This window comes from Callorhinchus milii, unplaced genomic scaffold (genome assembly GCF_018977255.1).
Source record: "Callorhinchus milii isolate IMCB2004 unplaced genomic scaffold, IMCB_Cmil_1.0 Scaffold3, whole genome shotgun sequence".
In the NCBI taxonomy this organism is placed as follows: domain Eukaryota; kingdom Metazoa; phylum Chordata; class Chondrichthyes; order Chimaeriformes; family Callorhinchidae; genus Callorhinchus; species Callorhinchus milii.
The window spans coordinates 25,216,958-25,243,630 of record NW_024704744.1 but is presented as its reverse complement, the minus strand read 5'-3'; the positions used below and the strand labels follow the sequence as shown (position 1 = coordinate 25,243,630).

Genomic DNA, 26,673 nt, shown 5'->3' with positions numbered 1-26,673 from the left:
CAAAAGTATTGCAATGCAGAAGCCAGTAAGCTGCGTGACGACAGGAAAGCTATTCATGTTTATTTAAAGTCGTTCATGATGTGTTAGATAGGCACCAGTCATTTCATGACTTTAATTTCATTTTTTTTGAACTAACAGTCACTCTCATTAAAGAAAGCTATCGCGAAGCACGATATTTTAAGCAATTTACCACCCAATCTGAATGCGATCTGTGTGTCTCAGGACATGACTAAATGTCACTTGACAAGGGAGAAGAGCTGCCCAACAAATGGCTTTTCCACATCACTGTCTCACATTTCATGAGATAAATATGGAGTGTGGAATGCAAGGCCCACAACTGCTAACCCATGTGACGTGCTGCTTAAAAGAAAAGAAATGTGATCACCCCTCAGAGACGCACTAAAATTAACTGTTCACCCATACTTGCAGTTTCAGCTGGGAGCAGAACGATAGCAAAACAAGAGTTCTCAACAGAAAGAAGGGAGAAAAAGTTGAATTATTACATAGCTGATTGAGTGACCCTCTTGCTTTTGGGGATGAACCTGGCCGTAGGTTTCAAACCGTTGCTTGGAGACGCTCAAACAATGGACAGTTTGGAGAAACAGCTCATTTGTCCCATTTGTCTGGAAATGTTCACAAAACCGTTGTAATCTTACCCTGTCAGCATAACCTCTGCAGAAAATGTGCGAATGACATTTTTCAGGTAGGTCTCTCAGTTCTTACTCAGCTTTAACAGTGCTGAGACGTGACATTAGGGTGTCTGGGTTCTGTGTTCAGGCCTTCATTGTTAATGATTTGAATCAAACTGAATACAAAAGCTATAATTTGAATACATGAGAGAGAAGGGAATAGAGGAGTATGGGGGGAGGGAAGCTGGGGAAGGGGGGATTAGGATGGGTAAAGGCTTGAGTATAAATACCCCAAAGACAATTTGAGATAAATGGCCTGTTCCTGTGCTGTAGTTTCAATGTCATTCTATGTGGAAAAAAATCATGAACTCTTTATGTACACGTAAAGGACTCTTCACAGAAAACGTTTTTACTTTGTTTAGTTTCCCCCCCAAGTTTTCAGTAGCTAAAAGGATTGTTTATTTCGAGGGGAGGAACGGTGGATGAGAGATGAGGAGCAAAGGTAGAGGAAAGATGAGGGACATTAAAGGAAGAGGATCACATTTAATGGATCCTCAAAAACAGACAATAGAAGAAGGACTGAAAAGGCAATCTTTAAAAACACATTTGTCATCTAAATCAAAGAGCAAGTCTGGTGATGAAATTTGTGAGCAGGGGGAAAGGTAACTAAAAGAGGAAGAGTGTAAAGGGCTACTTATCAGGATATATTTCGCCCGCAAAATGTACTCCACAGTAAATTCTGTGAAGCACTTTGAAACGTCTCACCGATGTGATAAGGCGCTATATCAAATGCAAGGACAATTATTATTTCAAAAGAGGAAGTTTGTAGGAGGAAATTAATAATTATTGTAAAATAAAGTTTGTAAAATAAAATTCACAGCCCCCTCCCCGCCACTCTTCCCTCCGTCTCTCTCTCTCCCCCTCCTTTTCCCTCCCTCACTTTCTGTCTCCCACATTTATCATTTCTAGGCTTCCAACCCATTCTGGCAGACCAGAGGCTCCACCACTGTGCCTTCAGGTGGTCGCTTTCGTTGTCCTTCCTGCCGACATGAAGTCGTCCTGGATCGCCATGGAGTTTATGGCCTTCAGAGAAACCTCCTGGTGGAAAATATCATCGACATCTACAAACAGGAATCATCCAGGTTACGCCACCATTTATTTATAGAGACAGCTGAGGGGAAGCAAGTTCATGTGATTACTGAATGGGAGCTCACAACAGCAAAACATGTTGTTTTATTGCCTTGATCATCTTTTTTCTTCTATTTTTTTTCTTTTTTTTATCCTCCATGGAATTCACACTTCTCTATTTGATTGGCGATTTGATTATCACACCACACTCTTTCGGGTTAGAAAGATTTAATAGTAAAATGAGTTGCTGGAACTGAGGTGACTTCTTACACCTGTCTTCACTCAGGGAACACGAGGAGAGATGAGATAAGGGAAGAGGCACCATTCTGCTCTGAAGGGGAGATGGCCCACTTCTCCATCTAAATGAGCTGATACAAATTGCTGCAGCCCATCCTGTGTATTGACCGGGAAAGGGTTGTGAACCACACCAGGCACCGTGACCCTATCACCCCCACTCCTGCCCGGCTCCACTGGCTCCCCATCCCCCAGAAGGTAGAGTTCAGAATCCTTGTCCTCGCCTTCAAACCTCTCCATGGCCTTGCCCCCTACCTCTGTGACCTGCTAACTCCATATCGACTTCTCCACTCAGCAGGCTGTGGCCTGCTCCATGTCCCCCGCCCATCCCATTCCACCATCGGAGGTTGGGCCTTCAGTCTTTCTGCCCTCACCATTTGGAACTTCATCCCATATTCCCTTTGCTTCACTCCCTCCCTAGCCTACTTCAAGGCCTGCCTCAAGATCCTCCTCTTCGACCGTACTCATCTACACCTACACTCCACCTTAATCCCAAACCCTGCTTGGGTCCAAATCAGGTCCAAATCCCTGACTGTCCAGCGCCTTGGGAAAGATATTACACAAATGTAATTTGTTGTTGTTGTTGTTGTTGTCTTTGTGACAGCACATGTGAGATTCCGATCATCTCGCAGCTGCTTGTTCTGGTTCAAACCCTCCAGATCAATTGTTGGCATAAATGGTGGCATAAACCAGTCACCACACTTGATAGTAATTACAAAACGCTTTGAAACATTTCAAAGTGATGAGATGCTCTAAAATGTGAGCAATTTTGCTTATCAACGCTCCTTTCCCCCATGAATATTTTAAGGGGGTGGGGGAAAAACTAACCCTTTCACAGGCCCTTCCCTTCCCCGCATGGTGAGGTGTCAGGATTTTGAACTCTCTAGTCTAGGCTGACACTCCAATGCAGTGTTGGGGTGTGTCCTACATTGTTGGAGGTGCCGACATTAACCTGTTGACCCGTTCATGTGGACGTGGCATTATTCGAAAAGAGAAGGGAGTTTCTCTTGATGTCTTGGCCAACAATCCACCAAATAAAAAAAATGGTCATTTGATTCATGGCTGTTTGTGGGACACTGTTGTGTTCATCTTGTCTGTCGCAATCTCCTCTGCAAAATACACATTCCCTCCATTTGTCCAACGTGAAAGCCATTGTATCGAATGCAAAGATTATTATTATTTCATATTTTAAACAGCATTAAGTCTTAAAAATGTCTGCTCTCCTTGGGGTCTACCATATGCTGATCTCTAAAAATAACCATCTGGAATTTCAGTAGAGAGACTTAACAAAATGATTGCTATATTTAACATTCAGTGTAAAGTGGACACCCCTGCCTTACTTACAATGCAATACAATTGAACCAAGGGAATGGGGAGGGGAAAGGTAACACTATTTGCTTTCATGTCCTCTCACCTTCCCCATTTCCTTTCTTTTCATCCTGACAGTTTTAATATTATTGAAACAGAGCTCCAAATTGAGGTATTTCTTAACATGATTCCTTCATAAGGAATCTGAGTCACGCAGTAGCGATTCCATCCAGTAACCTGAAGTGATTTACACTAACACAGAACTACATACCAACCCTAACCATTTCCAGAGCGGAGTTCCTGCAGGGCGAAAGGAATTCCAACAAAAGATGTTATTAAGGAATCCTATTGAAAAATAATAATAATAATCCTTGGATTTGATATAGCGCCTTATCATGTCATTAAGACATCTCAAAGTACTTCACAGAATATACTGTAAAGTAGATAAGGAGAAACTGTTTCCTCCAGGCGGTTGAGTCGGTAACCCAAGGACAGATTTACGATAATTGACAAAAGAACCAGAGGGAAGACGAGAATTGTTTTTTTTTTACCTAGAGAGTTATTACGGTCTGGAATGCATTGCCTGAAAAGGTGGTGGAAACATATTCAATAATAGATTTCAAAAGGGATTTAGATAGGTACTTAAAAAGGAAAAAAATTGCAAGGCTCTGAGATAAGAGCGGGGGAGTGGGACTAGTTGGTAGCTTTCAAAGAGCTGGCACAGGCTCAGTGGACTGAATGGCCTCCTTCTATGCTGTAAATTTCTGTGATTCTATGATTCTATATATTGCCCCCATTACACCCACGATCCCCTGGGATCCCATTGCCCTTTGTAGAACTGGAACCAACATTGTTAGATAACTTACTGAAAATTGGCTTTTTTTATGTTCAGGCACTTAAGCCTCAGGAAATTGTAGCCTGACCTGATCATATTGTTGACATGACCAGAATAAACCCATGAACCTTTTTTTAGCTGACAATTGGACACGGATGAATTGTTTTGTTGGCAGTGTCTAAAGGGCTAATTGTCTTGCTTGTTTTCCTTCTGATTACATGTGTTTCAGTGTTGTAATTCCAGATTAAGATATTACATAACTGTGCAGCCTGCATTTAGAAGCTGAGTATCAATCTCGAAGGGGAACAGAGCGACTCATAACATTTGAGACTTTGTTTGAATAGTTCAATTGAATTGACAAAACCATTGAAACCATCTTTTAGCCTCTTACACCTAATATGGAATATCCACTGGAACTTTGCTGTATCAAGCAATCTGATAAAAGGCAATAAATGTACTGTAAAGTAAATCCATAATTGCAGGCGTCCTATACATAACACCTTCTGTTTATTTCAGTGGATTGGACTGCTGTCACAGCATAAGGGCTTCACGTCAAATTGCTGTTAGACTCAATCTTCAAGGTTACACACCAAAAATGAAATCACCAAATCACTTAACACATAATTACTGTCAAGTGTAGTGACTCTTTCTATAGGGAAAAACAACAGCCATTTCTCCCACCAAAATTCCAACTATAGTCATAAGGTTACTGACCAATCTGGAGGATTGATAGCCAGGACACCAGGAGAAACTCCTTTCTCTTTTTGAATGGGGCCATGGGATCCCCAGTGTTAGAAGAATGAGCCATAAGAAACAATTAGACACACTAAACCTCTTTAATCAGATGAACCTAATAGAGGTTTATAAGATTTTAAGTGTGATTGAAAAAAGTAAACTCAGAACAATACTTTTGGATGCACTGAGATGACAGATCAAGAGGATAACAATTTACATTAAATAGCACCTTTCATGTCAGAAGGATCTCTCAAAGAACTTCATACAAATAACCAGGAGTGTGAGCTGGGGTTGGGAGCACTGAGGAGAGAAAGGGAAAGGTGGCTGAAAGCATTGTTAAAGCAATGAGTTTTAAAGCAAGTTTGATGTTTGCTGAGCGAAGGGCTGGGGTTGCAGGAGGTCACAGGCTGAGTCTGGCAGGATTTGAATGAAATGATGGGAATTTCGAACTCGAACCCTTGGGGGATGGGGAGTCAAGTGAGGATGATGATGATGATGGGCTGGAGGGGATATGAACTGTAGAGTTCTGGATAGTCTGCAGCTTGTGTAGAGTGGATCTGGGATATACAGTGAGCAGGGCATTAGTGTAATTGAACCTCGACATGAGAAAGGCATGGATCAGGGTTTCAATAGTTTGAGAGTAGAGGTGGTGGCAGGATGGGGAAAAGATTGTGGAGGGAACCCTGAGCTAGTAAGGGCCTGGGTGTAAGGTGTGAAGGACAGATGAGAGTTGGACAAGACACTGAGATTTCACACCAGCATCCATGCAGGATGATACTGACAGCACTTTAGGTGAGAAGGCTGTAACAGGAACCAAGGAGGAATGCATCAGTCTTGTTGACATTGAGCTGTAGAAAGTTAGCATTCAGTGTGTGAGTTATTGTGCACTTAAAATTTCAAGAAAATTACTAGACTTATGTTCAGTTACTTGACTGCTGAAATCTCTGATGGTAGTGCTCCTCAATATTACTACATCAACCAGATTACAGTTGTTGCTCAACCTCTACACCGCCAACTAGTAAAACTATCGCTCAGTGGGAAGGGATGTGTGTCTGAGCTGTGAATAGGAAGATGGTGGCAATGGTCTCATGCATTTTATGTTGACCTGTGTTGCCCTCCAGGAGGCTCGCAGGGAGTTCCTGGTATGTGCCATCCATCTAGTGAGGGCTCAAACACAAAGTGTGGAGTCCTGTAGCTCAGTGGTTAGAGCACTGGCTTTGCAAGTGAGAGACCTGGATTCAATTTCCGGCAGGGTCAAACCTTGGGCAAGTTTCCTTACTCCACACGCCTGATAATAATCTCTCAAGAAAAAAACAATAATAAATTGGTCATTTCAATCCACGACTGTTTGTGGGACACTGCTGTGCGCAATTGGCTGCCACGTTTTGCCCACAAATATAGTCAATTCACTTTACAGTCTATTCTGTGAAGTGCTTTGAGACGTCTAGAAGACGTGAAAAGCGCTATATCAAATGCAGAAATTATTATTATTGTTATTATTAAACCCGCATATATTGAATGTCAAATGACAAACTAATGACTATCCTTCTTGGGGGTGGGGGGAGTTAAACAGGGTCTCCTCGGAGCTGAACTGGCAGACCCACAGTACTCCAGGATGCTGCTAATGACAACCCAGTCAGCCTGGCTCACTGGCAGGATTTAGAAGGGCAGACCAGTCATTGGGGGCATGGACTCTTCCCACTCAGCTCCCGTTAGCTCTGCAAGCCAAAGCCCTAGCGGGTAGGTTGGTAGGGTGGTCCTAGCTGGACAAGCAGTGGGAAATCTTGCCAGACAGAAATATCAATGGCAAGCTCTTCAGTTTTAGCTGGTTAGACTCCAGCAGTACTCCAACGCACACTCTGACGTCCCAAGCCTTGGCTCTTGCCAACCTTGCACCTAATACTTTCCGCAATTAGGTAAACAGGATGCGTCTCTCCAGGGAGAGAGTGAGCATTTCATTGCGACAATCTATTTCTGGAATTTCCATGTGTGGATGGGATGCATGGTACTCTCAGTTTGGTTTGGAAACTCTTAAACACGGTGATGGGTTTCTGAATGTGTCAGACACCCGGCTGACCCAAAAAATTGGATTTCATTTGTTTAAATATAATTCTTTTCTTTCAGGCCCCTGCACACCAAGTCAGACCAGCAGTTAATGTGTGAAGAGCATGAGGATGAGAAGGTTAATATTTACTGTCTAACCTGTGAGCTGCCCACCTGCTCTATGTGCAAAGTGTTTGGCGCTCACAAAGACTGCGAAGTGGCACCTCTTCAAAGCGTCTACAAACGTCAAAAGGTACGTGGAAATAATTTGGTTTTCTTAATATGTTTTATGGCTTAATATTTGAATATAATTTATAATAATCCTTGCATTTGATATAGCATCTTATTACATTGTTGAGATATCTCAAAGAGCTTCACAGGATTTTACTGTGAAGTTTAGTGATTATATTTGTAAGCAAATTTAGTGAGAAAAGATTGTGAAATAATTAAAGTGAATTACAAGCAACTCACGCAGATGTATTGTGCTGCTGATTTAATAATTGCGTTTTAGAAGATTTTGGTTATTCTGTGTTCCAAGTTCAACAAATGTCCCTTGTGTCAACATTAATATATAATACGGAGTCTGCACTGTCTGGACTGTGGAAAAACAGCTTCCAAATTAAGAATATTTCCCAAATTCCTCTGAAAAAAATTTACTTTTTTTATGAAAATGGTCTAAAGGTTAAAACCGTGAAAACTTCGGAGCTCTGGTAACTTGATTGCCTATAATAGCTTGGACGTAGGCCTGATAAATCTGATACTATTGTTTGCAGACTGAGCTCAGTGATGGCATTGCGATGATTGTGGCAGGAAATGACAGAATCCAAGCCATAGTTTCTCAACTGGAAGAGATCTGCAAAACTATTGAGGTAAGCACATACCTCGGTCTCCTGAACTGAGCCTTCTTTGAATTTATCAGTTGAATCTTATAATTTGTGTGAAGTGAATACACCTTCTATGTTCACAATGCCTCGGTTTACACAATTTCACTGTATAAAAGAGAACTGCTCTCTTTATCTTTGCCTTTATTAAGTGTCATGCCTCAGATATTTAGGATGGAGAACATTTAAGATAAAGAATCACCTTAAATTTGCATGAAATGAATACAGTACAATCCAATTTACATTTAAATAGCATCTTTCACTTTTGGGGGATGTTGCAAAGTGCTTTTCTGGGGTCCCCTACTTTCCTACTTTTAAAGCCAACTGCGCTTTCAATCATCTTACCAAAGCTCATCCATTGATTTTGGGTGCATTGAGCAGAGGAGATGAAGTAGCATTAACAGAGAGATCAGTACCAGTTAGGGCAGCTTGAATTTCTCAGCATTATATGGATGCAGTTTCATTCCTTTTAAAGGGCATATAGTATTCAGTTTCTATACAAAAAAAGGTTTTTCATTTACATTTTCAGTGTAGTCTAAAAACAGAAAATGCAATCTTTAAAAAAAAAGAAATCTGCAGCCCTCAAAATATTGAATTCCCAAACTCTGCAGCTCGTGGAGTCAGAGATACTTTGTTATGTCTCAGCACTTGATTCTGTGCTGCCGAAGATTATGGTTTGAGGATTAAAATTTAAAGAAAATCTGTAACAGAAAGAAATATTTTTGGTCAAAGAAGCTTCAAAAGATTATCAATTATGCAATAATAATAATAATCCTTGCCTTATCACGTAGTTGAGAAGTCTGAAAATGCTTCATAGAATACACTGTAAAGTGAACTGACTGTGTATTTTGTGGGTGAAACGCGGCAGCCAATTGTGTACAGCAGTGTCCCACAAACAGTCGTGGATTGAGTGACCATATGTTTTGGGGGGAGGGATTATTACCCCTGGAAAGCAATCCCCAATTGACGAACAACAGGGTTCCTACGTACTGCTAGGTAAACCAAGGCAAGAAAACTTGCCTACGGTTTCGCCCTGCCCGGGACTTGAACCCGGGTCCTCTTGCTTCTGAGGCAATGCTCTAACTATGCTATGGGACATCTGCTTTTAATTGCAAGTCACAAAGCTATGTTTAGCAACTTCCAACGTTGCCATGTCCTCCCGACCTTCCTCTTCAATCGTGCTTACAGTCACCTCCCGCTTCTCCCCGGCTGCCACTGTTAAACACTGTGAGACATTACCCCACGTGAAGGTTGCTATAAGAACGAAAGTTGTTTTTGTTATCGTAGTGGTGAGGTTGGGTTGTGATGTGATATATTCTAGAGCTGGTTGGAGACGTTGACGTTTACATGTTATGGAGTGGCACATGACTGTAGCTGGCTCAAGTAAAGTACAGTTATTTTAGTCAATGATTAAATGCAATGGTAATTAATTCCATAACTAAGTATTGCTTGTGTCAACAACAACAACTTGTTTTTATATAGTGCCATTAATGCAGGGCAAAATGCTTAACAGTGGCAGAACCTGATGCCAAGCTGGGGGGAGGGGGGGAGGTGACAGTCTGCATGATCGAAGAGAAAGGTCTTCAGGTGTGATCTGAAACAGGGGAAGGAGCAGTCAAGGTGGAGGGATTGAGGAGTTTGGGAGTCCAAAATTTCAGAGCGTCGTGGCTGAAAGCACGGCCACTGATGGTAGAGTAGAGGGGACTAGGCACAAGCAGGGGGTTGGAGGCCACGGGTGGTGGAGTGGGGAGTAAGCAGCCCAGAAAGGTAAGGAGGTGCCAAGGTGTGAAGGGATTTGCAGATGAGTGAGGATCTTGAAGTCGATCCATTCTGTGACAGGGAGCCAGTAGAGCCTGGCGATGACTGGTGTGATAGACGTCTGGAATTTAGAGTAGGTGAGTATATGGGCCACAGAGTTTTGAATTAGTTGGATTTTGTGAATAGTGGAGCTGGTGAGACCGGCGAGGAGGGCATTGTAATAGTCGAGGTGGGAAGTGACGAAAAGCATGGACAAGGATTTTGGTTGCATTGGGTGCAAGGTACAGTCAGAGGCAGGCAATGTGACAGAGATTGAGCAAAGCCAGTTAGGGACCTGATGTAGGGCAAGTCTTTTAAAATGCCTCTTAAAATGTCCTGTGTCTCTTAAAATCTTTTAGATATGTCTATCTTTTTTAAAATAGTTAAAGAAATATTTTGAATCATTTGGTTTATATGGCTGCATTGCTACATTTGCGAATGTGGAAGGGGCAATTTTGATCCACAAATTTTCGAAACTGAACACCTTTGAGAGTTCCTCCTGACACGAAAGGTACTAATTAAATGGGAATTGTAGCTGTTTTTTGCAGCTCGTGCCTATTGACATAGTGTCAGTATCAGCTGCTCCTGCTATAAAGATGCCACAGGTGCGGTAATAAACAAGGGATGTGTAATCTTTGATAAATAGATTAAAGGTATGTATATATATATATAGTAATCTCTTAAAATCTTTAAGAAGTCTATTTCTTTTAAATAGAGCTTCATTTCAATTAAATAAATACTTTGAATCATGAGGTTTACACAGTTGCATTGGTACATTTTAACAGATACAGTATTATTTTACAAAATATTTACTTGTTCGAGTACTGCTTGCAAAATTGATTTAATTCTAGTTGTGTCCTGAACTGAGATGCAGTTTCCTGAACGGGTTGTTTTTCAGTTCCCTTACTTCAACCTTTGTCATCAATGTAAAGCAGTGATTGAGTTATATTCATAAGTTAATTTGTAGCTGTTTATATTTAACTACTTCATCTGGTTTTATACATGTAGCTCTATTACCAGCACACACGTTGTGTGGCTTGTTATATTTAACTGCGTCACTTATCTGCTTAATTTAGTTTATATGCGTGTGTTTAACACAACAGGTAAAACATAAGCAAAAACCGTATAATACAGTGCCAATGCAGTAGAATATTTTTCCCAGACACCTGGTAATGTGGTTCTGTAACAGGTCAGTAGGTGGTGCGATTGAGCAGCCCAGAATGACCTACAATACACTACAACTCCTTTTACATGGTTAGATATCTTGAAGCACTTCACACGGCTGGTTGGGTACCCGAGCTGGGGGTGGAAGACACAGGGGATGGGGAGGGGATAGATGACTGTAAGTGCAGTCAAAGAGGTGGATCTTGAATGAATTCCAACGAGCATAACATTAGCTTAGTCAAGTCTGGCCTTGATGAAATGGATGAGGTGGCCTGGGGAAGAGATAGAGACTTTCATTCCGATATTACTTCTTCTCATACTATGCAAATATACCTTTCTCAACTGTTCAGGAACTCTCTGCATGAATTCTCATTCTTGGCTGTGATATCACATTACCAGATGGCTGGGATCTCTGATGAAGCAGCACGGAGATCACCTAGAATGAGTGGCTCTTTCCTTGGAGCTTTCACATCAGAGTCATAGAATTCCAATTCTCATAGCCCTCTTGTACTTATAAAACACTGATATGTCTAAACGGTCCACTGTTATAAAACAAAACTAGATTTGGAAGAAAACTAACAGAGTTAAAATAGAGCAGATGAAATGGAGAATAAAACTCTAGCAATGACCTGTTGTACAATTTGGGGTCACTAAGCCTTGGCTCTTCCCAACCTGTCCAGAATTAGGTAAGCAGGATACGTCCCTCAGAGGAACGAGTATGCATTCCACTCCAGATTCAGGGAAATTTTCATGTATAGGTGGGATACATATGTGAAATTCTCAGTTTGGTTTGAGTATGGCGGTAGGTTTCCGCATGTGTCAGACACCCGGCTGTCCAAAAACAAAACCCTACCACCTTATCATTTGTGAAACAGTTTTTGTTGGAAGGAACCTAATATATGCATTTTTTTAAATCCTGACCCAGAGAAACAATGTTCAGAAAACACTTGCCATGATTTAACTCCAGCACTGTATCTTATACCATAATTTGAACCATTAGTGAGAAACAGATTCGAATGTCCTTTTTGCAGGACAACAGCAGAAGACAGAAAGAGCTGCTTTGTGAAAAGTTTGATGCTCTGTATGCTATTCTGGAAGAAAGGAAGAAGGACATGGTTCAGTGCATTACACGTGAGCAGGAGGAAAAAGTTCAGTACGTCCGATCTCTGATGAGGCAGCACGGAGATCACCTAGAGGTAGCCAGCAAACTGGTGGAAACTGCGTTGCAGTCTATGGAGGAACCCCAGATGGCATTGTTCCTACAGGTCTGCATATCCTTTGCTGCTCAGTTTGTAGTACAAGCTTTACATAGTTTGCGTCTTTCTCGTTGTCTTTACACTGAAGGTCATTTCATGCTATTCTTCTGTTCACAGAATACAAAGCAGCTGATTAAAAAGTAAGTATGTTCTATACAGCATTCAATTAAATATGTATCCTTTGAGTCTAATTTAAAAATATACAGTCAATTCACTTTTCAATACAATACAAAATTACATTTGTAAAGCGTCTTTCACGTTGGGAGGACATCCCAAGACCCTGAACAGTCAGGGATTAGGATCCAAGTCGGTGGGGGGAAGTGTTGGGATCAGGGAGGGTGGACTGAAGACAGGGTAGGAGGGTTGCTGAAGGCACAGTCGAAGAGGAGGACTTGAGATGTGCTTTGAAGGAGGCAAGGGAGGGAGTGAGGTGAAGGGAATGTGAGATGGAGTCCCAGATGGTGGGGTTAGAGAGGCTGAAGGCCCGACCGCGGAAGGCGGGGCTGGTTGGGCGGGGGACATGGAGCAGGCCAGAGCCTGCTGAGTGGAGGGAGCAGACAGGTTGATGATGAGTTAGCAGATAGGAGGGGGCAAGGCCATGGAGGGGCTTGAAAGTGAGGACGAGGATTTTGAACTTGATCCTCTGAGGGATGGGGAGCCAATCGAGCCAGGCGATGGTGGGCATGATGGGGTCACGGAGCCTGGTGCAGGAGAGGACACGAGCTGCAGAGGTCTGGATGATCTGCAGTTTGTGGATAGAAGAGTAGGGAAGGCCGTTGCCATAGTTAAGCCTGGTTGTAATGAAGGCATGTATGAGGGTTTCGGCGGCCTGAGGGGTGAGGCAATGGAGGAGCTGCGCAATGTTGCGGAGTTGAGGGAAGACAGAATGGGTCATGGCACGGATGTGGGGGAGAAAGTACAGTTGATGGTCGAATAAGACACCTAGATGCCTGACTGGCTTGGTGAGGAGGAGTTGTGTGCATCCATGGATGCTGACGCTGCTAGTGCCTGAGGTGCAGAGACGCTGACTGGAGCCAATCCGGAGAGCCTTGATCTTGCTGACGTTCAACTATAGAAAGTTGGCTCTCATTCAGGACTTGATGTCAGACAGACATTCTGTCAGGGCGTCAGTTGTCCTGGAGTCGAGGGTGGAGGCAGAGAGATAGAGTTGGGTGTCATCCTCGTACATTGTGGAAGTTGATGCCATGTCTGAGGATGATGTTACCAAAAGGGAGCATGTACAGGTTGAAAACGAGAGGACTGAGGACAGAGCCCTGAGGAACGCCACCCGAGACAGTGCGGGGGCTGGAGGAGAAGCTGTTTGTGGAGACAAAGTGGAGCCGATGTGAGAGATAGAATCCAAACCATTCAAGGACAGAACATTGAAGGTTGAGAGGAGAGGTGGTGAAGGAGGATAGAGTGGTCCACAGCGCTTTGAGACGTCTCAAAGATGTGATAAGGTGCTATATCAAATGCAAGGATGATTATAATAATTTGCAGAATTCGTTACTGGTTTCCTTAATAAGGTTTCCCATTGGAATTTCCTCCTACCCGCGATCTCGTACCCTGTTGGACTCCCTTCAGTCTCTGTGAAGTGTTTTCAGACATTTTATATCTAGGTGAAAGGCACTGTATAATAATAATCCTTGCATTTGGTATAGAGCCTTATCGCATCTTTGAGATGTCTCAGAGCGCTTCACAGAATATACTGTAAAGTGAATTGACTATATATTTTGTGGGCAAAATTTTTGTGGACTGTATAGTGCAAATTGTTGTTGGGATTTTAACATCAAGCAACAGTAAACTTTCATATTACTAAAGTTATTCATGAAAGAATGCATTGAAATGTTTTTCTTATTTATTGGGGTGAAATGGGTGGCATTTCATATGGAGCACATGATGAAATGACACAGATTTCACCCTATTTTCCCCCCCACCCCACTCCCGAACCAAAACCATGTGGAAACAATGGAATCTGTACACCAGATGAGAAATGCTCTTTGCTATGTCTGAGTGACAGATTATTATTGTTTAAACATTGTCCTAAAACTCCATCTGCTCAGTATTGCTGGAAAGACCGGATGAATTTGTGTAGATTTTAACTGATCCTTCAACTCTGAACATCATGATAGTCATGGCTAACTCTGGTACAAATTAAAGTTAAAAAGGAAATCTCCTCACTCTGATTAATTAAATCACAACATATAAAGAAAATCTTCCTTAAGAAAACAGGACAGTCAGTTGGTGCCAATTGTCAATCTGTCTGTTGTGATATCACTTTATTGTAATCTTGACCTTTTTAGAATTATTGAGACATCAAAATCTGCCCAGATGGAGAGAACAGAGCCTGGATATGAAAATATGGATCATTTTGTGGTAAATCTTGGAAAAGCAGAACAGATGTTGCAAAGGATAAATTTTCAGACAGGTATTTTCTGTGTAAAGAAAAATGTTATGTTATGACATTGATAATTATTATGATAATATTATGATGATAATAATACTTGCATTTGATATAGTACTTCACAGTATATACTGTAAAATGAATTGACTGTATATTTGTGGGCAAAAAGCGGCAGCCAATTCCGCACAGCAATGATGATATTACAATAATAGTTTCTTGATTATTGCTGTTATGGTTCAAGTTATTTCACTCAAGCAAGCAATTTGGTTTTACAGCACTTAGATATATTTGATGGTTTCTTAAGGTGGAAAATGAAATACAGATTTGTGGAAGAGACCCTGTGGGTGAGGAAACCAGACTCATGCACACTCCTATATGGTACAAAGTCAATGATCCTATTACGATTCCTGTATTTCCATCTGAGTTACCTATAAGATTACAACTGTGTTCTTGGTACAGTCAATCACTCCAGCTGGTTATCTTGCTCAATGGAATATTCTTCTTTTTGGTGAATCTGCAAATGTACAACAACAACAACAAGATTATATTTATAGAATGTCTTTCACGTCGGGAGGACCTCCCAAGGCGCTGGACAGTTCGGTTGGGACCCGAGCAGGGAGGACCTGGTCAGGGTGAGGGGAGGGAAGGGAGGGACGAGGAGTGGGTAGAGAGTTGAGAGGGGAGGTGAAGGCACAGTTGAAGAGAAAAAGTACAGTCATGAGTATGACTGAAGAGCCATGAATTTTCAGTCAGGCTGTTATATATCAGTTGTTGTGGGATTCCATGAAGTGAAAAGGTTTCTGCTCGCAATTTCTGACATAGGCTGTTGAAATGGGAGTGAAGGGGAATGGATTGCCCCCTCCCTCTCCACTTTAAAATCCCGTTCCTTTTTGATCGTGCTTATGGTCACCTCCCCCCTCCCTCTCCCCCTGGCTTCAGGTCAGACTCCGACACTGTCAAGCAATCCGGGATGCTACTCCGCATCTCAAAGCACTTTCCAGATGATTTGCTGCCAAGTATAGTGACTATATTTTTGTAGGCAAACAAGGCAAGTCAAATTTGCACACTGCAATATTCCACAAACAGCCATGAAGTGAATGAACAATTTTATCTGGAGATCTGTTGACCAGGACACCTGGAGAAAATCCCACCTCCTTGTGAATTAGTATCATGTGATCTTAAACATCCATCTAAACCTACGTCCTGTGCAAAGGATGGCACCTCTGACAATGCATTGATTCCGCAGCAAAGACTGTAAACTCATTATTGTCCCAACATGGGGCTTAAACCCACAAGCTTGTGACCCAGAGGCAAGAGTGTTATCAATTTAGCCAAGCTGAAACCTTCCAATACAGCACTGACTTTGCAGCAATGCAGTAAAAGTCACCTGGAAGGCAATGTGCTGCACTGCTACCTCCTGAGGATATCATATTCATCTTGAGAATTAGAACCCGCAACTGATCCTTGAGATAGTCAGCTTCACTGGCTGCCAGTCAGCCTGCATTCACCCAGCTTTTGTTTACTCAGTGTTGTGGACAGGCCCTTGGGAAATCCAGTGCTGTGGCATGTTTTGAAGTTGCGAAGTTCAAAAATAAGTTTTAAAATGGGGAAACTAAACCCAGGAATGTGTAAACACAATCAGCTTTCTTACCATTTTCTGAATCCGTTTCTTTAGTTGATCCCAATGTTGTGGAGAATTGCTGTGTGAGATAGTGAGTTGGCTTCTGTATGTTCTTTCATGCAGTACAAAGCCGGCAGTTTCATACAGTGGCAAGAACATAGATGATAAAGTTCGATATCCAATAGAATGCTAAAGGTGATAGTAAGTAGAAATGTAGAAATTCTGCAAGGTCAAGATATCTGCAAGAAGGCTGTTCATCCATCCATTCTGATTAATGAATTCATTTTAACACTGATGTGTCATCTCTGAGTGTTAATCCAACCAATAAATTAACTGGGAACAACAAACCGTTACCTGGCAACATGAATGAAGCAAACAAGATCTATTTCCTAATTTAACATTCCAAGACTCTGGAACGCTCTGCCTCAATCCCTCTGCTTTGACCCCTCCCTGCCCATCTTCACATAAACGTTGGTCACCTCCCCTCTCTTTTGGCTCAGGGTTAAGCTCCACCACTGTTAAGTGCTTTGAGACACAACCTGTGTGAAAGGCACTATATAAATGCAAGTTGTTGTTCCTATGTTTAACACTCGCCTGTTATGATGATGAAGAACTAAGTTCTGGAACTTATATTGAATGGGTCCTTTTTCAAATAATAACGAACAATTACCTTCAAATATTGACAAGATGTCTTTCTGAATTGGATCTGGCCCCTGTTTATTTTTATTCACAAACTATAACAGAAATAAGACTTCCACTATTCAAAAAGAGAAGAGAGTTTCTCCTGGTGTCCTGGCCAACAAGCTCCTTACTAAAATTGATTATTCACTTCATGGTTGTTTGTGGGACATTGCTGTGTGCAAATTGGCTGCCTCGTTCATCTAGAACATAATAATAATAGTATTAGTACTGTTACGTACATACAGTACATCCTATGAAACGCTTTGAGACATCTTGATGACATGATACGTTGTTATATCAAATCCAAGGCTAGTCATATATTGTGTTTTATGAATGCAAAACTTAAAAAAGACAGAGAAACTTACATCTACTATCCCAATGTGTAACCAATTTAGATTTAACTCTAGAGCAATGCTTTGTGCAATGCAACTTGCTGTATCTAATTGTGAGAGGACTGAGCACAAGCTAAAGTTTTGAACTGAAAAACATATTTTCAGTAAATTTATCTGAGCTGCCTTTATTTATTGAGAGTCTAAGTGAAGGGCCAAGGGCATAGACCAGCAGGCCATTAGAGGTGAAAGGAGTATCAGAGAAATACAATGAATCAAGATTACAAAAGAGGTTCTGATGAAGAAAGTCCTTCAACTCATTTAATCTCATCCCTTGAGTATATCTACCCAACATCATCAATAATTTTTGGTGTCTATTCTGAAATTGCCCATTGCAACTCTGAACCTGTGTCCTCTTGTTCTAATGTCTCAGTGCATCCAAGAGTATTGTTTTGGATCTCCTACCTCAATCCCTTCTAAATTATTGCATATGGTCCCCTCTGAGGTGTCTCTTTTCAAGATTTAGGTGATACCAAATTGTGGATTCTATGAGGGTGGGAAATCTGAGGAAGAGTTAGAATAGGAACCATGCTTTGAATGTTTATTTCAACCCATTGCAGGTTCAGAGGCCAGAAAAGCATTGGAACCAGATAGATGTTGATTTTTGTTAGATCATTGGGTAAAAATTGTGGCACTGTTGGGAAGAAATTCGACCTGGGTCTTCGTTTAATCCATTTAACATTTTAAACCTTGAATTTAGTTTTCTGCAAGCTCTTTTAAGAGGTATCAAAGCTGACAAATATTCCATTTTAGACAACTTTTGCATCATTCTCGATGTATGGTATACCTAGGCCAGATCTAGAGTTAAAAGTTTTCTACTCTAGCCCCATAATTGGGGAGAAATTCCCCCTAGGTCAGCCTGATTCAGTTGGTAGCGCTCTTGACTTTGAATCAGAAAATTGTTCAAAATGATTCAAGTCCCATGTTGGGACGTAGAACTCATATATTCTAAGTTGCCACTCCTTTGCAGAGCTGGGGTTGTGCTGCATTGTTGGAGATTCCATCCCTCGGATGAAACATTAAACAAGGCCTTGTCTGCCTGTTCAGGGGGACATTAAAGGTCCCCTGGCACTATTCAAAAAGAGAAGGGAGTGTACTGACCAACAATCTATTCAAGAAAATGGCCATTCACTCCATAGCTGTTTATGGGATATTGCTGTGTGCAAATTGGCTGTCGTGTGTGTCTACAAAACACACAGTAAAGAAACACAACCAGGAGAGCTTAATAGGTTTCAACAAAACGCAAAATACTGCAGATGCTGGAAATGTGAAAAAAACAGAAGTCCCTGGGAACACTCAGCAGGTCAGGCAGTAACTATGGAGTGGTTTCAGGTCCAAGACCCTTCGTCAGAACTGGGGCCTGTTGGGAAAAAGAGGCTTTTAAGGGCTAACAGAGAGGGGGGAGGCAGGGCAAGGAAGATAAAGGAGAAAATGGGGTAGAGGACAGGAGATGATGGGTTCAAAAGGTGTGAATGATGCAAAACAAAAGGGGGATTGCAACAAAATAGGGGAATAAAGGACATCCTCTGTCCTCTACCACATTTTCTCCTTTGTCTTAATAGGTTTCATATAGTTTCCATAACATTAGATAAGGAAATGAATGTCTAATGAATTTGAATGCAGTTCCCAGAAGTAAAAGGATAGCAATGTCCTGCACCATAACAGAGTGTAATCTTTAAACATTATGCATTTGCACTCAGCTGGTCTAAAATGGCCATGCTGATAGATGTAAGTAGACAGCTTTCACTATCCTCATTACATGTGCTGGGTAGAAGGTGCCATTGATATCTGAACGTCTGTGTTACAGCTCTTTAAGCCAGTAGTTTAAGTGGTTTGGTTGCCTCAGTAAAGGTATTTATCCAACAACTTTTCATTTATATACAATATAGTGCCTTTCACGTGGGTAGTGTCTTGGAGCACTCAAATAATTGAGAAGCGGAGATGACCACAGCATTAGGTGGTAACAATGTTGGAATAGGAATAGATTAGATAGGAATTTGTGCTTTAAGTGCACCTCAGACTAAGTAATGTATTTGAAGGTTGTGAGGAACAAAAAGAGGCGTGTTCAGAGGACCAGTTATCAAAATGGATGAAGTCAACCCAGATATCAGGTTTTGCTGTTATCTCTAGGAAATCCTGGAATCTCTGTGGATCTTATTCTCCACTTTGTGATAAAGTGACTGACCTTCATGTTGTGCTCTTATAATAATAGGAACATCCCTCTATCACTGTATATCCCTTCCCTTAGTAGGCCGGTCAATGTACTGACTAATATTCACTCTGAACCAATGTTATAAAGTTGCTGACTGAGAAGTTTTAGCAAGAAATTAACTTATGGTCTGGTAAGGTTCAGATTCTGGATCACTGATGTCTTTTCCCCTGCTTTTTCTGTAAAGATTACCAGGGTGAAGACGAGGAAGAAATCGAGGAGGAAGAGATCGAGGAAGGTGGAGTGGGTGAAGAGGAAGGAGAACCGACTGATGGTGAGCAACCAAAACTACAAGCTGCTGGGTCTTCATCTTCATCACCATCATCACCACCATCTTCATCTCATGTCCCGTCATCAAATCCCAACCCAGTGGGTGCACAAGGCAGCACTCCCTCCGGGGAAAGTGAATCTTTCTTCAGTTGGATTAAATGAGGTATACGCCAAGTTTTCAACTTCTTTGGTTGCATTGATGTGGAGTGTGCTACAAAGAATAGATGAGATTGCCATATAGGCTTACTAGTAGGTTGGCTGTGTATGTTTTTTTGTTTTTGGCCAGTATCAAAAACAGAGTAACTGATACCTGATGAATTTTAACCCAGTGAGTGTGAAATGTTTCTAAGCCCTTCAGGGTGTAAGTAGCAATTCCTTGTAAACTGACAGATTATACTATTAACATGCCTTTCTCTTCCTTGTCAATTCCCTTATACTTAGGGTACACCTGAACAAAGCTGGCACCAATCTTCACACTGGGAAAATAACTAGTTCTTCAGAAGAGGATTTAAACTAATGGGTGGAGGCGGTGGGGGAAGAAACATTATGTGACACAGAGAGGGAGTGGGGGCGATAGAAAACAAAATAGCCTTGGCTCATGTGGCCTATAAAGACCAGCATGGACTGGTTGGGCCGAATGGATTGTTTCAGTGCTGTACATTCTTTGTAAATCTTTGTGATCCTTTGTTTCATTCCACATACATTTGTTCAAAACAAATGTATGTGGAGTGAAAACTTTTTTTTTGCCAGTGTCAAAAGTCTGACAGAATATCATGAATGCTTCAATGATGACTTTGTGGGACTCCCGATTTGGGAATGCTAAAGATTTAAATTCTGATGATTCCAAATGTGTAAGCTATTCGCATGTCCGGATTACGTTATGGTAAGCGTTAGCCAAATCTACAACACTGTCACACATAAAATAATGGGTTGAATAGCCTCCTACTGTGTCATTCTGTGTTTTTTTCTGCAACAGAAAAAGTTGAGAGGAAGCTTGATAGAGATTGTTTTTAAAGTAACGGGGGTTTTGCTAAAGTAAACAGGAAGAGATTATTGCCACTGTTTGGTGAGTCAGTAAATAGAGGGCATAGATTTAAAGTTATTACTGAAGGAGCAAAGGGAGAGGTTAGGAGGATGTTTTTACACACAGAAGGTTGTTATGACATGGAATGCCCTACCAAGAAAAATGTTTGAGACAGAATTCATACTAGCTTTTAAGTAGTAGTTAGATAAATATCAAACAAATATCCGAAAAGGAGAAATATAAAAGGCTATGGGAACAAAGCATGAGAATGCCTAACCATAAAACTCTTCGAAAGAGCCAGAACAGACACTTTGGGCTTCATGGCTTCCTTTTGTACTACAAATTTCTGTGGTTCTTCATGAAGGAAAATTTTGTCACGAATGGAATGAAGAGCTTTGGACTGCAGAATATCAAAGCTACTGTACTTGAACAGTCATGTATTTCTCTTTGTTCTTGTTAAATAATTCTTGCATCTCCTTGTATCCAGAATATATTTAATGAGTTTTGACGGTTGCTTTGAATCACTGTAAATGTACTTTAGTTAATGATGCTTTCCCTCTTCGGCCACTCTGTTATGTGCAATTTACCGTTGTACAATTGAGTGACCAAATTATTATAAATTTACAATTTACAGTCAACTTAGCTGTCAACTGAGTCTTAGCCACCATCACAACTATTTTGTGCCCTCTTCCTCAGTTTGTTCTGTATTATCAGAACCCAGGGATCTGTCAGCCTGAGAATAGATTTGCAATCTATGATAAAAGATTAATATGTTGCAATTAATTAAAAAGGAATCTTGTACCTGCAAATGACATTATTTTAATCGAATGACGGTAAAGGACTCAAAGGTAGGATTTTACTTTCTTGTTCAAATTTTTAATTTCTGTAGTCATGTTTGTTAAGCTGCGTGTCGGACACACATGGAAACCCATCACCATGATTATGAGCCTCCAAACCAAACAATATATGAGTTCTATATATGAATGTTTTTCATTTGGTGTGGAGTGCAGACTCCTTTCCTATTGCTTCTCCAACCAGAGCAGGAGTTTCCAACTCGACAATCACCACTAGGTGGCATCTCGGAAGCAGTGATATTTACCGCAGTTTAAACATTAAAGTTTATATTTTTATTTTGAGATGTGTGAGATACTTTCTGCTTTGTTTTCAATTGGACTCAATAACTACCTAGTTCTATCGCTTCTTCCTCTTTTTTCTTGATCATGCCACCTAGCGTCGACCGGCTGGAGACCCCTGAACTAGAACCACCCTACTTATTAGGGTTTTGACTTTTAGGGTTAACAAGAACTGATTGGGAACAATCCCTGTCCCCTTCAATTCCTGAGCCAACTGGAGAGGATATCAACAGTATCATCAACAGTACCTTGGACTGATGCCGACCAGCTCAGGAGCCGGATTACTGAGACCTCCACAGAGCGTGGATTTGATTCTATAAAACCATAAGACGTAGGAGCAGCAGTAGGCCATTTAGCCCCTCGAGCCTGCCCCACCATTTATTAAGATCATGGCTGATCTTCTAACCTAATTCCATTTAGCCGCCCTATCCCCATATCCCTTAATCCCTCTATCTTTTAGAAATCTATCGATCTCAGTCTTGAATATGTTCAATGACTGAGCATCCACAGCCTTCTGGGGTAGAGAATTCCACAAATTCACTACCCTCTGAGTGAAGAAATGTTTCCTCAACTCAGTTCAAAAAGGCTGACCCTTAATCTTGACACTATGACTCCTAGTTTTTGATTCTCCAACCAGGGGAAACAGTTTCACGGCATCTACCCTGTCAACACCCTTAAGATTCTTATAGGTTTCTATAAGATCACCTCTAATTCTTCTATATTTTAAAGAACATAGACCTAATTTACTCAACCTATCCTCATAGGCCAAACCCTCATCCCAGGAACCAACCTAGTGAATCTACGCTGCACCTCCTCTTAGGCGAGTATGTCCTTTCTCAAATAAGGAGACCAAAACTGCACACAGTATTCTAGGTTCGGTCTCACCAAGGCCTTATACGACTGCAGCAAGACTTCTCGACTCTTGTATTCTAACCCTTTTGCAACGAACTCCAACATGGCATTAACCTTCCTAGTTGCTTGCTGTACCTGCATACTAACTTTTTGTGACCGGTGTACAAAGACACCCAAATCCCTCTGAATACTAACACTAGCTAGTCTCTCCCCCTCCAGAAAATAATCCACTTTTCTATTTTTACTACCTCGGTGAATAACTTCACACTTCCCCACGTTATACTCCATCTGCCACCTTCTTGCCCACTCACCAAGCCTGTCTATTTCCCTTTGCATTCTTCGTGTGTCATCCTCACAGCTTACTTTTCCACCTATCTTCATATCGTCCACGAATTTAGATATGTTAAGTTCTATTTCCTCATCTAAATCATTGATATAGACTGTAAATAATTGAGGCCCAAGCACTGATCCTTGTGGCACTCCACTAGTCACATCCTGCCAATCTGAGAAGGACCCATTTATCCCTACTCTCTGTTTTCTTCCTGTTAGCCACTCTCCAATCCATGCTATTATATTACCTTTAATTCCATGGGCTCCAATCTTATGCAACAGCCTTTTATGTGGCACCTTGTCGAATGCCTTCTGGAAATCCAAATACACCACATCTACTGGTTCCCCCCTATCTAACCCGCTAGTTACGTCCTCAAAAAACTCTAAGATTTGTTAAACATGATTTCCCTTTCGTAAAGCCACGTTGACTCTGCCTAATCATGTCATGATTTTCTAAGTACCCCATAACAACGTCCCTAATTAAGGACTCTAGAATTTTCCCTACCACTGATGTCAGACTAACTGGTCTATAGTTCCCCATTTTTTGTCTCCCACTCTTCTTAAATATCGACGCTACATTTGTCACCTTCCAAACACTGGGAACCATTCCAGTATCCAGGGAATTTTGAAAGATCAAAAATAAAGCTTCCACTATCTCTGCAGCCATCTTGTTTAAAGCATTAGGATGCAGGCCATCAGGGTATTTATCGGTTTCTAATCCTATCAATCTCTCTAGTACTATTGCTTTACAGATGTTCATTTCTTTAAGTTCCTCACTAACATTAGCTCCAGGTTCCCCTCTATTTTCGGTAAGTTTTCAGTGTCCTCTAACGTGAAGACAGAAGCAAAAAATTGTTTAATGGCACTGCCATTTCCTTGTTCCCCATCATAATGTCTCCTATCTCTGCCTGCAATGGACCCACATTCACTTTTGATAGTCTCTTCCTCTTTATGTACTTGTAAAAACTCTTACAATCTGTCTTTATGTTCCTAGCTAGTTTACTCTCATCTTCCAGTTTCTCACTCTTAATCAATTTCTTGGTTTTCCTTTGCTGATCTCTAAAGCCATCCCAATCCTCAGGTTTACTGTTCTTTTTGGCATTATTATATGCCTCTTCTTTTAATGTTATACTTTCCCTAACTTCTCTAGTTAGCCAAGGTTGAGCCATTTTTCCCGTGGTATTTTTATTTTTCAAGGGAATATGTGATAGCTGGGAATTATGTATTATATCTTTAAACGTTTGCCAATGCTGGTCTACTGTCATTTTTTAATCTAATTTCCCAGTCCATTATAGCCAAATCTTCTCTCATACCTACAAAGTTGGCTTCGGATTCAACTAATCACTCTCTAACTTAATGTTAAATTTCATCATGTTATGGTCACTCTGCCCTAGAGGAGCCTGTTATTCTGTTATTTCATTGCCTGGCACCTCAGTTTGGAGACAGTTCAGCCCTAAAGAGACTCTGCTTACCAGGATAGTGTGTGCTTCTCTCAAGATTCAATAAACAGAAAATGCCCCTTTGAGATTCAATTCTGATAACATTTACAAAAAGTGGTTCTCTAAAGTTGGAACCTTTGATTTGTAACAAAGCTTCCCATATTACTCATTGTTCAGCACCTTCCTTAGAACTACAGCATGTAGAACTATAGAAATGTTTGACCAAAGTTGGAGGCTATTTGATCCATTATTTAATAAATAAATCTTGCATTTGACATGATCTTGGTTTAATAGCTGATCCAAAGGACATGATCTCCAATAATACAGCACTTCCCCAGCACTGCATTGGAGAGTCAGCGTACAACGACAACATCTTGCTTTCATATAGTGCCTTCACATGGGATGACATCTTGTATAGTAGAGTGTGATCCTCAAATTGAGGAGAGAGGAGATACGGTCAAAGAGGAAAATCTGATGCGATTTGAAGATAGGTAGAGAGGGGCAAGATAGAAGGATTGAAGAAGGGAGTTCCAGAGGTTCGGGCATAGTGGGTGTAGCTCTGCCAATGATGAAGCGGAGGATTCTAGACTAGGTTATGGCCCTAGACTGATTCTAAGGCAGAGGCTGAAATAGAAGCACGAGTGCTACTGATTCGGCCAAGCTAACATTGATTAGTATCTAGAAAAATTAGGCCTTCATATGTCTCATATTAGGTTATTTGCAACTCAAATTAGGTTATTTGTTTTCTTGTCCTTATCCATGGTGCAGCCCTATTTAAAATAACTTATGATAAATACAAACTAGAGGAGAGGTAATCATACCTGAGGCTCAAATAATATTTTTTAATAGTCCATCAATGAACCTAACATTTAATTAGTTGCTCATTTCCATTTTACTCACTCAAACCTCCCTCGAGACTAGTTATACATGCAATTGTAGTTTTGCATTGTTTTCATTGTTCAGGGTAATGCAGACCCTTTTTCCAGTTGTTTTGAATCAAAGATTTGTTGCAGATTTATTTGGACTAAAAGCATGCTCCATAGTGAGGTTGACAGAAAATGTTTTTGCATCCTTCATTTGGAGAAAGAATGCCATGTTTTAGCTGAGTATGTAGATACCAATACATATTGCAATAGATATGTCATATTTTTATCTTTTCCCTACAGGTCAGTACTGAAGTTACATTAACAAAGAGGACAGAACTATGAAACAGCCCACAGACTGGTTATCGAATAAGATTCACCAGTGACTTACAGGACATTTATACAAGATTGCAAACGTATTATTCAAGTTTTTCTTTTGTTTTTGTTCATTGATCACATTGGTGTGAAGTAAGTTAATAATAGTGAGGTTGTTTTTCAATTAGACCAAATACTGTACTTTTATATGTTTTCAGTAGTGTCAGTAATTGTTCATTGAAACACCACTATAAGCACTCTGGTGAAATCATGTATTGAGGTTTTCATGTAGGATTAAGTAAATTTTATTAGAAATGAATTGTTTGGAACAACCCTTTATAAGTATTGTGAGATTTGTGCATAGTTTATTCTGATACATAAGGTTTAGAATTTAAATAATTGCATTCATATGTGTGAGCATGTTGTGTGTGTGCTATAGATTATTTCCCCATAACTATTATTTAATGGATAGTAGAATCTAAATCTTGAAGATATAAGATGATTGAAGGCATTTTGTGAAGCCAAAGTATAGGAGGTTAATACAATGAGATAAGTTTGATTCCATTCTTGTTGAGAGTCAAAAATCGTCAATTTGCTATTACTGAAATTGCACAAATTCCTAATATTGTATTGCAGAATGAGAAAGTGCCTGAGAGAGGACAAGAAATGGGTATTTGATGGATTTATGAGTCATAGACATTATTAATTCATGGATGATGCTTTTCTGAAGTGGTCTTTCTGATGAATTTGTGTCTTTTAAAATAAAAAAAATTGAATATTGTTGGAAAATTTGACGAAATGTTTTAATATCCTTTTAAGGGGCACTCTCACTGTTTAAACATAAGAACATAAGAATTAGGAGCAGGAGTAGGCCATTCGGCCCCTCAAGCCTGCCCCACCATTCAATAAGATCATGGCTGATCTATTCTAACTCCACCTATCCACCTTATCCCTATATCCCTTAATCCCTTTATCCACATGAAATCTATCAATCTGAGTCTTGAATATGTTCAAGGACTGAACATCTACAGCCCTTTGGGGTAGAGAATTCCATAAATTCACCACCCTTTGAG

General features: G+C 40.7%; 1 protein-coding gene across 1 annotated transcript; it reads left to right on the top strand.

The window, feature by feature from the left end:
- The first annotated feature begins 358 nt into the window (after window positions 1-358).
- trim54 (tripartite motif containing 54) lies at window positions 359-26,389 on the top strand. Its single transcript, XM_007904475.2, is given in 10 exon segments — window positions 359-642; window positions 645-703; window positions 1,599-1,771; window positions 7,054-7,225; window positions 7,746-7,841; window positions 11,846-12,079; window positions 12,188-12,210; window positions 14,374-14,498; window positions 19,562-19,648; window positions 25,589-26,389. Coding segments are annotated over 10 exon segments (1,086 nt in total). The 5' UTR covers window positions 359-536; the 3' UTR covers window positions 25,600-26,389.
- The last annotated feature ends 284 nt before the right edge of the window (window positions 26,390-26,673 follow it).